Consider the following 17,021-nt stretch of genomic DNA (forward strand, 5'->3'; position numbering starts at 1 on the left):
TTGAGCTCACGAGCGAGTTAGCGATTTGAGTCACATAGTGAATCATTCAGAGCCGTCACTGAGTTCACAAATGACTCCCTCGAACGCGAGTCATTAAAAAATAAAAAAATCAGTATGTTAAAAGAAAAAATAAGTTAAGTGTTTAATCAAATACATATGTAAATCTGATTCGCGCTAAAGGAAGAACGTTGGTAAGAATACAAGATGAGTGACATTCTCCCCAAATATTACTTTAAAAACACTGTGATATTTATATTGCATGAATACAGACAGAAGTGACATCATTTCAAACACACAGTTATACTAAATAAACCTAGAAAAATATCCGAATCATTTTAGCACTTTTTGTGACCAAAGCACCGTTTTTGTTTTGTTTGCCCCTTCATCACAGCACAGTGACCGTTAAATGGTCTCCACTTAGAAAGTTAAAAGTAAAGATGATATGCAAAGTACATTTTAAATTCATATGCACTTCACAGTCTTTTGCAACTGTTCCCATCCAACAATGCAGAGACCAAAAGTGTCAGTTTAATGCACTAGATGGTGAGCATGGACACCGGCGATTCTGAACGACTATTTGTATCAAGAAATTGTAGAATTTTGCAACTAAAAACTAATTTGGCCTCAAAATGTTTGATTTGAGGGGCCAACGACTCCCCAGTAGCATCAGCATCATTACTGCAATGCTCACACGTTTAGATAAGAAATATTTGGATCATCAAACAAACAATCTCTCAGTGCACTGTAAACAAGACTGTGTGCGACAAGCAGCACAACAACAACAAGCCCAGCTGAGCACACACACAAACCTTCAAGCTCGACTTCAGCGGCGCTTTCGCAGTCATCTGTGCAATCTCTTCCTCGGAGTATTCTTTCAGGCTCCCGTCTTGCATGAGCACCGTGTACACGTTGCGCCGATGTCCGGTCGAAGCATCTCTGTTGTCTTGTTTGACAGCCTGGATCACTCCCGAGAGCGGAGCCGCGTCTCCTGTTAAACCCGGCGCGTACACGCGGCTCCCGATGACCGAGCGCTTCACCAGCCGCCGCGTATGCATAGTTGATTATAACAATGAAATGCGCAAATAAAAATTACTTCTATCTTTGCACGACAATGTCGCTTTAAAAACAAGAAATGTCACGCTGACAAAACCCGAACGGACTGACCGTCATAACGGGCCGACCATGCAAATAATAATACGACAACATTACCACAGATCTGGACCGCATCCACATATTTCACCGGCGCGAGCAGTGAACCGTAACAAAATGCAAATGAGCTATGCTTGATAACCTCCCTGTCCGTCTGACCGAAGCACCGACCGGCAACCGATATCTTTCTTCTGTCGACCTGTTTGTTTTGCTTGCCGTTCCCCTAAAGCTGACAGGTTGTTGTAAAACGTGGCGCGGAGCGGCAGTTTTGGATCGATAAACACGATGTATTTTTCACAATACACACAGCGGGAATTTATGTGATAAATCACCAAAGAACGGACCACCAGAAATTTGATTCATATTATAGTATAAATGAGCGTCTCCAGTGTCGAGGGTGCTGTTTTAATAGCTAGTTTTCACTTCATATCGGCGTAAATCCGGTTTCGTGTGAGAAAGACTCCATTCCGAGTAATCCATCCGGGTTTTCTGGAGCCACTGGCTCTACCGGCGGAATGTCGCCTGTAAACATGTGCGCTCGCGCAGCCAGTGTGCGTTCTGATTGGCTGGCGGCACACACTCCTCCACTCGCTTTCTCCTGCAGCTTCCCTCCAAACACAAGCGACGGGCGCTGCTGCGATTAAAACAATTACGCACGGATGGGAAGAGGAGAGTCTTTGAGTAGTTATTATTTAGGTAGGCCGGTCAGTGTTCATAACATTAATAACAGTGATGACAGTATCCCGGCAGAGCAGGGTCATAGGCGTCTGTGTGTGACCCGGCGGGAATGATTGACAGGCGGCAGGGATTCCCCCCGAGGGACCTCTGTGGTGGGACCTGTCAGTGGTAGAATAACTTTATAGAAAATCACTCAAATACTCGTCACATACCAAAACATAATCTTGACCTACTCTGACCATAAAGCAAATATTTAAACGTGATTTGTTATGTCGAGGAAAGGAAATGCTGTTGACATATTTCTGTTTTTGACGTCTTAAAGGGATAGTTCACTCAAAAATGGGGATCTTATCTTGTCTGTTGTTCCAAACCTGTCTTTCTTTCTTCCATAGAACACAACAGGATAACAGCCTGTCTCACTATTAACATAATGATTATTTCCTGGCTGCACTATCCCTTTTATGCATGCTTAAATGATTTTAAATACCAAATGTAATAGTGACCTTTAAGAAAATTATACTTTATATCTACCTTATTCTTCAAAGCGGAAGTAAGCCGTTTTCTGTGAATGTGCGAGATTTCCGGTTCATTAGCTGCAAATGGTAAAACTGTTTGCACTACAAATTTGTTCATAATTAAGATAATAAATTACAAAATATGGAAAGACACCAATTTGCAATATCAAGCAGCAAAAAGACATGTTTTGCACAGCTAAAAATAGCTGGACGCAGATGAGACTGGAAGCCATGTCAAATGGCCGCAACCAGTCTTACAGTAAAAATAAAGTGGATAGTGTAAATGTGTGTATTATGTAATCTAGACTTTCTGCATGTTGTCTTCACCACTTCACTGCCATTCACAACTCCTCTCCCATGGCCTCATGGGATGTCCATTGGATTTGCTTTTCAGTATCTTGTCTGAAGTAGTAGGTCATTCAGGTAACCATTCTTGTGTTTTATGTTTTCTAAATAATTTAAATTTGGACTAATATTTTGAGATTCTATTTAGGCATATTCGGGCAGAGACAAAAACTTTATAATTCAGACTTACATTATGTTAGTCCTTTAAAATGTAAATTTATGACAAATAATATCAGTGTAATCTAGGCTACTGTCAGTCACAATCTCACAAACTTGAACAAAGTGAAAGTAACAGTATATCCCAGAGACCTCAGTCTCTTTCTTAATTTGACCACACTAAAATAACTTTCAAGCAGACACATGGAAACAATCACTGTTACAATCCATTTTTTAAAATCATGTTTACTAGTTAACTAAAGTTTACTAACGTTTAAATTTAACTTATATGTATTTTACATTTATTCAAAGTGAGCATTCAGACTATACATTTTATCATCACATGCTAAAATTATGAAATTACTAGTAATAAATACTGTAAGTAGATTATTGTAGTAGATTTTGTTTTTCATTTAAAATATGCAGTAAGAAATTAATTTTTTTTCCATTGCTGATAAAAGTAAAAAAAATTTCTTGTCAAAATAGTAGAAATAATAGCAGTAGATGTAGCATACTGACTCAGAGATTATGTTATTACAGCTTTAAGTGTGTAATTTGCTTAATTTCCTTAATTGAACATTTTTACCTTTGTGTATGGTTAAGCACAAACATGTGCATGTTGTATATGCTTGTCAGTGTGAGTTCTGAATCGATTGTAGCATTGATTAAAGAACCGCACTTCTCGCATAGCCTCTCAAAGTATAATATAATTACTGTGTGCTTGTGGGCATGATTCGCTTATAACAAACTGTCTATAGGAATAACCCCTTGAGGCATGGCTGGGAATATTTCATCTTTTAACAAACAATTTATCCTTATGAAGTGAAAAAAAAAAAATCTATTCAATGTCCTTGATTGCTGCCGCTCCCTTATGGAGTACTTGCATTGAAAATGCATGTTGCTTTGACCACAGATTCAATCAATACCTGGCTGGACAGTGAAATATGTCCTTAAGTCCCCTAATACCAGTGCACTGACATGATAATAAAACCGCCTTATCAAAGGTTGTTTTTCTACACTTGAGAATTTAGTTTATTAGGATTTATTGGCAGATTAAATATCAAGAGATTATTGTGCTTTTGTGCACTAAGCCAGTAGAAATGTCCTTTCTTGTCTTAAGATTGCAATGATGCAAAAATATATATATATATATATATATATATATATATATATATGTGTGTGTGTGTGTGTGTGTGTGTGTGTGTGTGTGTGTGTGTGTGTTTGTGTGTATGTGTGTGTATTGAATAAACATGTACACACATTAAATTATTATTCCAGCATGACTATATTGTTTAATAAGCAAATACCACAATATGATTATGATGAAATAAACAAATGTAAAATTCATTCTTATTAACAACTTAATACACAAAATTTGGTTAGAGGGAGAAACCAAATGTTCAATGTTTCACCATGATATTAAATAAAACAAGAATCTTCTTCATATGGAACCTGTACCAACACAACGTACCATTACAAGCAAACACAGACAACATCTGCACTCCATCCACAGTCCTTAATTAAACCTCAGATTTTAAATAGTGCTAAAGAACTCCAAAGAAATACATATTCCTGTTATTAGCCTTTAAAATGTTAATAAACCTCCAATAAACTTTCTTTACTTAAAAATGCATCTAGAAAACAGCATGTATTCCAATAACTCTTAAAGTTTCATTAGTTCCTCAATACAAACAAACTATAAAAGTTCCACATGCTGTCATTTGAGAGCTGCTGCCAATTATTACAGAACTATACTTAAACATTGACATAATTTAATAGATCATAATAGTCTTTTGAATATTTACAAGTGTCTCTTGGCATGAAGTTGTCCCATGCAGCGTCTGGATGCGCTATGCTTTTTTGATTATACTGCTACATGAATGTAAAAGCAGCTAAATGCATACCTGATAATAAAGTACATAAGCTGCCAGGCAAAGCTGCAGTGTGGCAGTACCATGATGTCTCTTTTCTCCTGTGCTTTTCAGCCTTTTGAAATGTTGCGTACCTATTACATGTAAAAACCAAACAATATCTGAAATATATAATGTATCTGATACTCAATCAATACAGCTGTCAATAAAAAAAAAATCACACATACATATTGATAACATAGCTCAATTACATCACAAATGGTAATAAGTGAACAATTGAAAGGATGTGAACTCACACCAGCAATAAATAGCCAACTTTTCATTAATACCCTTTTAGTACACTCATAAATGAGTGTGCTTAACTTTGCGTACCTAAAAGGTCACTTCCTCACCAGAGCCTGTGATTTGACACACTGAATATAAAACATTTTAAATGGCTCAGAATGATGGCAACATTTAAATGTTCCTCTTTTATATTTTGATATGCCTTATGTGAACATCTCATGCTTACTACTTGTGAAAGTAAATGCTCCAGCAGTTCTGAATGATTAAAATGAAGGTAGTTCCTTAATGGACTGAGCTGAGAGGTCTACTGTTGACTCGATCTGATTGGTTCTGTTCTTGGGGTTGTATAAGGACACAACTCTGTCAGTTGCTCAACTAGTATCACATGAAAACAGGCAGACAGAGTGGAGCTCACAGCAGGTGCAGCGTGCAAACGCATGGAAACTACTAGTACACATTATGAATAAAATATTTCTCGTAAGAGCACAGCCATTGGTTTCACTTTGTTTTGAAAAGTGGTGGAGACTTGGGAAGGGGGTTACACAGATGTGCTGCTTATTATGTCACAAAAGATGAAGGCTTAGCTCGTGTATATTGATTAGGATATGCAAACATAATTAAACATGATCTTTTGCTATTCTGATAAGTGATGTACAGTTAGCAGTAGCATATTGTATCTCAAATCTGAAATAACATTAACATTATAATTTTTTTTATCATTTAAACTAATTTCAGTCACATTTGTGTTGCTGTGTTCTCAATGGAGTAGTTCTTCTTGCTTGATATTTATACATGTGTTAATGTTTAATCTTTGGTCTAGCAAAAAGTATTCCTTTGTGTGTAAGAGGTTTCAGGCTCTAATTCGCCCTAATGTAACTCTTTATTTTAATAAACCATAATTACAGCTGTAAATTAGTGGATATCAGTAGTGGGGACGTATTTGTTAGCATTTTGTTTTGTGGTTTCACTAGAACGGGAACAAACCGTGGAAAGCGATTCGAGCCAGCGTGTGTATTGGAGAGCATCAGCCATCGTTGCCCACATCAACTGCCCAGAAAACATTAAAAATAACAAATGCTCTGAAAACTCCAGCTCAACACATGTATTAGATGCATCCCTACTGCAAGCTATTTCATAATGTGTGGGGAAAATATTGGCAAAGTGGTGGGAACATATCCATCATGAATGATGCCAATGAGGGGCACCTAAGGGCCAACTTGGGTTTGTGGTACCCAAATATACACATGAATAGCATAACAAACCCTCTTCTGAGAAACTCTAGAGTGTTTCATTTCCTGTGCTTGGTCTGAATGAACCCTTTCATTTATAATATTCAAAAACAATGCGCTGCATGAATGCTATGCTCAAAAACATTAAATCAGGAAAGGTTAAGTGCATTATACACGCAATACCAACCCAACTTCCACTTCTAAACCTCAGAGAAGTAATTTCTCAGTGTCCACAGTCCATTAGTTGAGTGGTCAGAGACGGGAGATCTCCCCTTTAAGACCCAGTTCCCCCACACTCTCGTAGTCAGGTTCCACTATCCCATTGCCCTGATGAGCCTCTTCAGATGCTTTGGAGATCTTGATGGTCTCGTACCCAGGGTCTGCATTCTCTGTAAGCCCCTCCGGAGGCTGGGAGCCAAGAGCCATTGGGTATTCATCCCCAACCGTGGCGTAAAGATCACTGGAAGTCGACTCCGGAACCATTCCTTTGATGTCTCCAATGCTGCTGTAGTCATTCTCAGTTTCCTTTATAGAATTCTTCACTACCTTGGAGTACATGTCTGATGACTGAAATTCAGAAATGTAACAGAGAATAAGACATCTTTACTCCACAGACTTGGTTCAGTGCAATATTATTATGCAAATATTATTAATTATTGCAAAGACTTCAAGTGGGTCTTTATAAGATGCTGATGCCGAGCCTACCTCACTGTCTGGAGACACGTTGTCCTGAAGCTCTGGAGTTGTCAGCGGGGAGTGTAACTGTTGGACAATGATTGAAACAATACCATTAGTTTAAAACGCTTCATATTTAATCAGTTTAAACATACAGCAGTATAGGAAATGGCTCACTTCAGCTGACACATGCTAGTGTCAAAAACTGATTGATGCAAAAACTAAGCCACTCATTCATTACTTAAGAGTTACTAATTGAAATCAAATGTACAGTTCCTGTCATAGCAAGAAAGGTTATATATTTACAAAGAGAATCATTAACTGAGTCATTAATTAACAAAGTAAATCCTACAGAAGATCAATAGCAGACACCTTGGCTGTTGGAGAAGAGTATCAATCCCTGTCGCAGTCACCTCACTGACAGACAGATTACAGTTAAGCGGGAAATTTGCTATAACTCATTCAAGATTAATCCTTAGATGTTTTAGTGCCAAAATATCAAGCCTGTTTTGATGAAGCCATCTCACCCTGTGAACTTGAGGTGTGCTTTGCTTTGATATGATTGCACAGAATGTGCATCAGGGACTTGCCAGATGTGCTTTGATATTGGTATAATTAGCAAAGCAATTAATTTAATAGCCCATCCGTGTGGCTCCACAAAACACCCCTGACCTCATCATAACTAACAAATGTCTCTTACAATAGGGCTTATCTGCTAATTCACTCTTGCCTTTGTCTCTGTCCAGCCCTCTATATTAATTAAAGTGTCTCGTCCATTGATTTGGCCATATAAGCAATGAATAATTAAAACACACTGCACTGTCACACAGACAGACACAAAGATTCAGGTTTTTGTGTGTGATGACATCATAGCAGACACATACACCCATATATATCTATTTGCATGAAATATATATTAAATAACATATTTATTCATAGTGAAATAAATTGCATTTTAGTGATGATGAAAGCCATTTCATAACAGTTGCATCTCATGCCGTGTCAAAACATTTAATGTCAGTGAATTGTTTTGGTGTGTATATATATATATATATATATATATATATATACACCAAAACAATTCACTGACATAATGAATAGAAGAAAGTGAAATGTGCAATATGTTGGAATAAGACTGCCTTAAATAAAAGAATCAGATGCTGATTGGTAAAGTCATTGCATCATAGCAGTTGTTGTTAGAAGTGCCAGTTCCCATAAAAACAATCTGCACAGGACTGCACATGCACATTTGCTATATATTGTTTTTTAATGCTATTTGAGCATAATAAACAACACTTATGGAACAGTTCACATCAGTTTTTATTGCTAAATTGAAATATGTTATCTACATGTCAGTTTGGCAAGCTAGTACTCCATTCAAATAGGTAGTAGTTGGTCTTGCATGTCCGAAATAGCTGCCTGGAGGCGTTGCAAATATGCCCGCAGAGTGAGCTGACTTTCCTTAAAAGGGACTTTGACTACACCCACAAACACCTGCATAGAGACCTGAAGTAGACCAAGCTGAATACAAATGTCATTTATTTTTGCCAAATTTTGCATAGTACTGAGGTGGAATGCAATGACTGGTGGATCCATTTGCAGTGCCCTTCTTACTGAACACATACATTCCCCAATGGCTGAATACCCATTAGTTCACATTAGATCATACCCTGTGTCACACTACGCTGCCAGAAGGAACACGAAGTAGAGAGTAATCGAGAGAGTCTTTATTAATCCAACACAGGGGTAACTCCAACATGGCGCACACAGGCAGAAGACACACGTATGTAACTGGTAGACCCGACAAACACAGACTGAGCAGACATGGGTTTTAAAGACAGGCTAACAAGTGACTAAGGAGACACACCTGGGAACTAATCAGACACCTGGGAACTAATCAGACACCTGGGAACTAATCAATTAAGGAGGGACAGAAACTGGGTCACACAGAACATGGGGAATGGAACACATGCAGGGAAAACACAACATAATGAGTCCGGGGGTGTGACACCCTGACACTGACAGGATGCTGACAGCACGGCCTGGGCGTGAAGCAACGGCCTGTAGTGCTGCACTCAATAGTCTCGATTAGTATTTGCTTTAACACAGTTGTCAGAATGTGCCCACACATCTTTTGACAAGGCATCAGTGCTAACAATAAAAGTCCTTCCCTTCAGCAGAAGACTTCTGAGTGTTGATGTGCTGAAATCACAGTTTATAAAAGACAGCTGCCCTCAGTCCGTCACGCTAGAATAGTGACAGTGGCACCAATGCATAATGACACACATGGCACTCTGCTCAAGCCAGGCTTGCATGCTTCCCTCAAATAACCAAACATACAGTGCAGTTCACACCGTGAACTAATGAGGCAATGTGTCCAATGTGCGTGCATGTGTTACAACATGCGCTTGTCAGTTCGGGCATCCCAGCTTTAACTGAATGATTCTCTTGGTCAAACATAGACTGATGTACCTGTAAACAAGTACTCTGCCGTCTCATTCATCATGAGGGTGAGCTGTCAGACATTGGACAGCTGGAAAGCTCTGATCCCTATGCGCACATGTGACAGACATGATGAATCACTGCAGCCCCATTACACGTCTACATCAGGCCACAGCGAATTGGATTTGGATTGATAGGTGTCAAGTTTAAACCAATGGTGTAGTAGGAGACACTTGAACCTAAAGGGTGCAAGTAAGCACCAAGAGTGCCAGTGCCAAATCCAGTGGCCAATCTGGAATCATTAAACACATTTACAGAAATGTTGGGAAACATTTGGCTCTACATTGGCCCCTAAACTGCTGGTTTTGAATCAGAAACTACTGACATCAGAAGCCCAATGGATGGCAAGTTTTTAAAACTCACTTTTGGCAAATATGATGCAAAACAAACTTAATTGCTTACTAGTAGCATTCAGATTGGTTCAGTTGGTGAACATCCCATTCACATGTACTGTATGTTGTGTCGCATCAGACACTTTGTTTCTCAAGCCGACTAAAATGATTTTGTTCACAAATAATAAATGTGGATACTAATTGCTTGATTGTAATTTTATTTGTTTGATGCATTGCATACAGTGTTGGGAAGATTACCTTGGAAATGAAATAGGTTACAGTTTACAGGTCAATGCTATTTGGGAAATTTTTTTATAAATCTGTATGTGTGTGAAAATATTAAGATGTAACCCCCTCTGTAATCGTTATCATTTTCATAAGTAACTTTAATTTAATTACACAAGTTTGTTTTCAAATCTTACAGACAGTGTTGCACTTAATCTGTGGGCAAGTTATATAGTAACATACTCCATTGTGTATAATGCACCTCTCAGGTCAGCAGAAGCATGGGTCAGTTTTGGGTAGATCTCTGGCTGAGCATGAAATCTAGCACCGTTTTTGGTGGAAACGACATATAATTGATTTTTGAGTACAAGGACAAAGGAAACAGAAATACAGGGCAAAAACACCAAATGAGAACAACAAAAGGAGAGAGAGCGAACATTAGAGCAAAAGAGAGAGATTGACAGAGCAAGAGTGCAAGAGGAAGTGATGAACAAAGGAGGTGCAGGGCGTCCTCGACTGGTGACAGTAGTGTGTAGCTGTAGTGAATGCTCACACTGTGTGCAGACATTGACTGCGGGTGCAACAGCAGCCTGTCTGCTCACCTCTACAGATGGCTTCATTTGTATGCTACAGGCGCACGTACGTATATCACCATCAACCTAAAAGATTGTAATTAAGCTGGAAACACACTGTTCTCTATTATTCTCTTGCAGTCTCTATGTTTAGCTGGCACTGGAGAATGCTGGTGCAGTTCCTTTTTGGTTTGTTTCTGAGATTACTTTGTTCTCGATTATACGTGTCAAAGGGTCACACTGCATGAGATGGAGTAGCTCCTGCTAAAGGAAATGATTACTGCAGGAGAGCAACTGATGCTGTATTAACTATTTTAACCCTTCAATGAACCTTACAAAAACAGTACTGTGGTGGTACCAGGGTATCAATTGATAATATGATGGTACTCTAAATTTGGTACGAAAATGCCACTGGGTGATTGCCATATTCATTTAACGTAAGACTTGCATGCTACTCCAGGGGTGTCCAGTCATGCTCCTGGAAGGCTATTAGCTCTTAGTTTCAATCCTAATTAAACACACCTGAGCCAGTCAATCAAGATTCTCAAAATTACTTGTCACATCCAAATATGAAAAAGTTCCCTACTAGGGTTGTCACAATATCAGAAATTTTTTGGAGAAAAAATGGTCAATCGTCAATAACAATATACTGCAGCACCCATATTCCCTACCATATACTCTAGTAAGAGAAAAGTGATATATGGTAAAAAAATAGTATACAAAAAATACCTGGACCTACTACTTCTGGGGAGATTCTGAAGTGTGCATCCAATGGATTACCATCCCATGAGCCCATGGGAGACAATTCATAAAAGTTGGTGAAGGGACATGACTGAAGTTGTAGTAACATGATGGTGGTGGATAAAGTATGTATGGACATCACAAAGTAATTTATTCAAATGTAGTACCTATTCCTAAAGGGATAGTTCACCCAAAAATGAAAATTCTGTCATTATTTGCTCACCCTCATATTGTTCCAAACCTGTAAGATCTCTGTTCACATTCGGAACGCAAATTGATGAAATTCGAGAGCTTTCTGACCCTGTATAAACAGCAACGCAACTGACACGTTCAAGGTCCAGAAAGATAGTAAGAACATCGTTAAAATAGTCCATGTGACATCAGTGGTTCAATTGTAATTTTATGAAGCTACAAAAATACTTTTTTTGTGCAAAAAAAAAAACTAAAATTTTTAGTTCCCTTGCTGTGTATGTAGGGTCAGACAGCTCTCAGATTTCATCAAAAATATCTTAATTTGGTCTTGGAACGACATGAGGGTGAGTAATTACCGACAGAATTTACATTTTTGGGTGAATTATTCCTTTAAAGTACATAGGTTTTGGCCGCAGCGACTTCCAAGCAGGTGTGCTGGAGCTTAACCCAGCAGGAAGGTGCCCTCCAGGAGGAGGATCAGACACTCCTGCGCTACCCCTAGGGTACTAGGGATACCAACTTACTGGTACTTTGAATAGATGATAACATTCCTTCTAAAGTATCAGTAGTACTGACTATCAAAAAGAAATCCAGTACCTGTACAGCGTCTGCCAGGCAAAACAAGTGCAGGTATGCTATGCCTTGTGATAATCTGGATTCATGCAAGGAAGTGTACTCTCTACAGGACAACAATTTCATAAGAAAAAGAGTTTGGTAGCCCCACCTGTCCATTTGGAATCTGCTGATTCTCATTCTCATCCAGTACTTTGTCTGGTACAGGAGGTGGTTTTTCATCTTCAGGCTCTTCGAAATTCACAATGGCGGCCGAGCGCCTGGCCTCCATGTCAGTGCTGTAGCGGCTCTTCTTGCTGAGGTTGACGGAGGCATACTCCACACCATTGGGCAGCATGGTGTGGTCTGGTGTAGCAGGGCTTGGGTGGCCATTAAGAAGAGGTGCAGGTGGTTCCTCTGGGCTTAGTGTACCGTTGGAAAGGCCAATGTCCTTGAGTTCTTTCACCGTCTCGTATAGACAATCCTCGACACTGACATCACGGGAGGCGCTGTCCTTCACCACCTCATACGTGCCTTCTCCTGCAGGAGCTTGAGCATCGATGGGTGGAATGCTGGGTAATTCGCGATCCTGGTGATACTTAGAGGATCTGATCTCTGATTGGCTGGACAGCATGTCTTCTGAAGGCTGGGGACTTGTGTCCATTGTGTCTGTTAGTACTGAGGATAAAGGTAAGTGGAAAGAGTGTGAAAATCCATTGTAGTCGTTTATAGACAGTGTCAATGAGACATTGCTGTAAACTGTTACCTGTACCACTGGTAAGAGGCCCATTATGAGAGCTGCTGACCGCCAAGTCAGTCCCATGGCTCTCTACTGACTGGCTACATACTTCCTTTTCTGACACCTGTGGAGAAATAGGATATAATATGTTACCTATGCACTATAAATGAAATAAAAACTATTCAACGATGCAATCGGCCTTCAGACTTCAAGCTAAAGCAGAGGATCTCAACCTTTGGGTCATGAAAACACACAGGGTTGTCATAGATTAAGGCACTGAGATGAGATACATGCTAGACTGTTGATTATTTCTTATAGTTACAGGGTCAATAATAAAACTGACTGAATGCGAAATGTAAGTGGTCACTTGTGAGATGGTAACATGCATAGCTTAATTCTTTGACACTAGTGGGGGTGCAAGAATTTAAATTTAAAAATGGGTCATGGACCAAAAAAGGTTGAGAACCTGTTATAAGGAGACCAGAGACAAAGACACTTGGATTGAGCTCTTTGTTTGCATCTTTAAACCATAGCAAAAACACCATGCTGTGGCACTATGAGACCACCTAGTGGCAGGTCATTGAAATGCCTGTTGCCAGGGTGATTAAATCCTTCAGATGCAGGAGGTTAAAAGCTGAGAGCCACTCAGATTGTCACAGAAAGACAAAGACCCCATTTAACCTGTCAGTCTGTGACAGACACCGCCATTTAAACGAAGCTCTCCTCAATATATTGACAGACAAGATCTATATTATCCTGCAAAGATTTGCCTTCAGATATCCATCAAAATTATAGAGGTTTACAGTGTTAACAGAGAGATAATGTCAGACATTTGCTTAATCACGTCACAATCATTAATACTCACTTTATATAATACAGAGGGTCTCACAGCCCTATGTTTGTCGCCAAAGTGGTTATCTGTTAAGTTTTCATAGACAACTAGACTGCACTTATATAAATGATAATCTTAAAATGTAATGTAACAAATATCATCTACAATGAGACCTAGAAGATAATTTTTTCTTTTTTCTTTTCTTTTTTTTTTTTTTTTTTTTTTTTTTTACAGTTGATTAAATTATGAATTTCTCCAATTTAAATTCTAATAAATCAATTACTATTATTTCAATGGTCTATTTTCCACTAAAGTTTAGAGACAATAAGATTTCTCTGTTTTTGAAAAAAGTCTCTTTTGCTCACCAAGGCTGTATTTAATTGATCAAAAATAAAGCAAAACAGTAATATTGTGAAACTGTACAATTCTAAAGAACATTTATATTTTAATAAAATTTTAAATGTAATTTATTCCTGTGATGCAAAGCTAAATTTTCAACATCATTTTTCCAGTCTTCAAAGTCCCATGATCCTTCAGAATTTTCTTGATGAATGGTAGCATATATTGACAATTATCTTACTGCACCCTTCAGATCTAGTAGTAATCTTAAAGCTTCTGAAAGTAGATGCATTTAGGAAGCTTTAAGATTACTTACAACAGAACAGCAACGCATTTTATGGACGACTGTTTCGTGAACCTAGGAGAGGAGGTAATTCTGACTTTGCTGCAACAATCTGGCGCTTCTGAATCAGCTACTGTAAGTATGTTTTGTTATTAGTTTAAGTATTTGCTGTTGACTGTTCAAATGCCGAGTTTTGCACGTCGTGTATGTGTGTGTGTGTGAGAGAGAGAAAGAGAGACAGGGTAACATAACAGTGGAGTCAGCTGTCTTAACCGTCCGTGGCTTGTGTACTGCAAACACATATGAGCTTCATCACTGTCTGTCACGCGACTCTGTTCCCCTTTCTGGATTGAACTGATGGTAAAACTGCTTGCGGTGCTCAGCCAATCACAATGCACTGGATCAGTTGGCCAATCAGAGCAGACTGCGCTTGTCAGAAGGAGGGACTTTGTAGAAAACGATGCGTTTGAGAGAGGCGGGGCATAAAGGACCTACAATAATGTACAGTATTTGAAAAATAATGTGTTTTTTGAACATTAAAGCACGTCAACATATTCTGTTACACCAAATACACAAAATAATGATCTTAAAAAAAGCATCATATGACCCCTTTAATAGAAACATTTGTCAAACTTAATCTTGATAAAAAAAAAGTTACATTTCTTTTTAGTTTGAGGCAGTGCAATCTATCTAAAAGCTAAGGTTTGGTTTATGCAAGTGATGGTTTTTCTCTTTTCCAATACATGGCTAGAGTGGTACCCACCTCTTTTTCATCATGCAAAAATGATTTGTTAAAGTTCTAGTACAGTCAATAACAATTAAACCAGACTAAGTAGTAAAATGTGTTGTCATTCTTAATGTAATCTAAAAGTCATTTAATTACTCTTGTGAAATTCAAAATACGCAAGTCGCAAACCTCAAAATGTCAAGAGCCCAGTTTCTGTCGTAATGTAAGCATAATCAGTGAGTGTTATTAACAGCATTTGCATAAAGACCACAGTTTAGAAATATTTACAGCTTTCATGCTGCTGTTATTGTAGTGCACAGCATGCAAATGCAGAAAGCATAGCTAACGATAAATTTGAGGTAAACGCACCCCAATGAATATAATAAACATAAAATCAACAGCTGGGTGTGTGGTGGCCTTATGATCTGTGTACTGTACATGTGTGCTCCACAAGCCTTCGTAATCAGTCAACAAGCCACAAACATGCTGGTGGGCCCCCTCATTTAATGACAGTTACAATGAACGATTCATGCATAAAACATTCCCACAGACCCTGCCTATACAGCTGTTTGTGTATATGAATGTGTGTGTTTTAGCACTCAATTATGCCCTCAGTAGGTCACACTAATCTCCTGACTGCTAAACATCTCCCGAACTCTTGAACTCTGTCCTTGGATGATAATTTCACAGAAAACACCCACTCAGATGCAACAGACCCAGAGAGAAAGGCAACTCATGCGTGAAGTTTCTCATCTCCCTGCGGCCAAACAAAAATGTTAATCTCTCTGCTTCATGCTTTCCTCCCACAAACCCCGGGTTGCACAATGACCGTCCATTCTCTTCTCTGTTCTCCCGTCTTTACCAGGCCCCCGAGCACAGCGGTCACACATTCTCATGACTAAAACACTCTAAAGATGGTTCATGTAATCTTGGGACTCTCTGTGATTAAAAATGCCTTTTGAAATGAAAAACGAGGAATGGCCACAATGAGGCAGCACAGGCTTAAAACTCTTTCACTGAAGCACATGCTCACCCCATTCATCAGGTTTTCATGGTCTCCTGGTGGCCCCCCCTTTTTCTGCCTGTGGAGTCAGAGGGAGAGAATTACTGAGAAATTTTGATTACGTCTGTAGATTTGGCTGTGTGCTCTAAATCTATTGTCTGTTGCTTTGTCTTTGTGTGGCAACATTCAATATCATATTCTAAGATGCAAACTAAGCCTTGTTCTAGACAGCAAAGCATTTAAAATCACATTTAATATAGTATTGAATCAAGGATTAAGCTTTATCTGCTCTAAAGGAAACTGCCATTGGAAGTTTTATCCTGGTTATATGTTGAAATAAAAATATTTAGTACAACAACACTTACATAATTTCTTCTTATTAAATAAGAATAATTCATATATATATATATATATATATATATATATATATATAAAATATATATACTGATCTTGTCAAGAAATGCATGGCAAATTAATTAATTGCATGACATGTAAGCCTAGTGACATACTGATATTTTTCTTGTTATTTCCCATTTTTATTTGCCCATTTTGAGATAACTGAAAATTAAGAACTGAAATCCAAAATATTGTAATGCCTTTTTAATATTAACAGTTAGTATTCAAAGTGCACTTTTTGTTTTCAAATGATTTAGTATAATTTTTCACATCTAATTCGGAGGTCTAGGTGGGCCTTTTTTCTTTTTTTTTTACATTTTCCATGCCAGTTTAGGGAGAAAAAAATCTGTGGAATTCTGCAGAATGGATTTATGGTAAAATGTGGTAAACTGTGTTAAATGAAGATTGGAGCATAACTCTCATATTAGTAAATGGATGCATAATCATTTAGAAAGCATAATTAAATTAGCCAAAATATGTAATAACAGGAATAAGGTATGTGTTGAATTTTGTGACTGATGCCATTCCAGTTCTTTGGATCTTTCTGAAGGTGCAGATTTAATATGAGCCTGCTCATTTGTTGACAAAAATGTATTTTATATAAGTATTAGCTATTAGATATTATCTACTATAGTCTGCTCTATAGTATTAAAATATTAGACGTATCAAAGAATATGAGTGTT

At 38.3% G+C, this 17,021-nt stretch overlaps 2 protein-coding genes across 4 annotated transcripts in view; both read right to left on the reverse strand.

Annotated features, from left to right (window-relative positions):
- LOC109107012 (zinc finger protein 704) overlaps positions 1–1,526 on the reverse strand; it is a 47,350-nt gene extending 45,824 nt beyond the window's left edge. Inside the window, exon 1 of one of the 2 annotated variants that reach the window (XM_042745788.1) lies at positions 810–1,526. In XM_042745788.1, the coding sequence (XP_042601722.1) occupies positions 810–1,055 (246 nt within the window). In that variant the 5' untranslated portion in view covers positions 1,056–1,526. The remainder of the gene's footprint in view (positions 1–809) is intronic. The other variant, XM_042745787.1, reaches the window with a different exon arrangement.
- A 2,583-nt stretch (positions 1,527–4,109) lies between these two features.
- Positions 4,110–17,021, reverse strand: part of pag1 (phosphoprotein membrane anchor with glycosphingolipid microdomains 1) — a 50,342-nt gene continuing 37,430 nt past the window's right edge. For both annotated transcript variants that reach the window (XM_019119614.2, XM_019119615.2), the window contains 5 exons: positions 15,973–16,021; positions 12,786–12,882; positions 12,192–12,697; positions 6,934–6,990; positions 4,110–6,795 (listed from right to left, as the gene is read on the reverse strand). In XM_019119614.2, the coding sequence (XP_018975159.1) occupies positions 6,481–6,795; positions 6,934–6,990; positions 12,192–12,697; positions 12,786–12,882; positions 15,973–16,021 (1,024 nt within the window). In that variant the 3' untranslated portion in view covers positions 4,110–6,480. The remainder of the gene's footprint in view (positions 6,796–6,933; positions 6,991–12,191; positions 12,698–12,785; positions 12,883–15,972; positions 16,022–17,021) is intronic.

Source organism: Cyprinus carpio, chromosome B19 (genome assembly GCF_018340385.1).
Source record: "Cyprinus carpio isolate SPL01 chromosome B19, ASM1834038v1, whole genome shotgun sequence".
NCBI classification, from domain to species: Eukaryota; Metazoa; Chordata; class Actinopteri; order Cypriniformes; family Cyprinidae; genus Cyprinus; species Cyprinus carpio.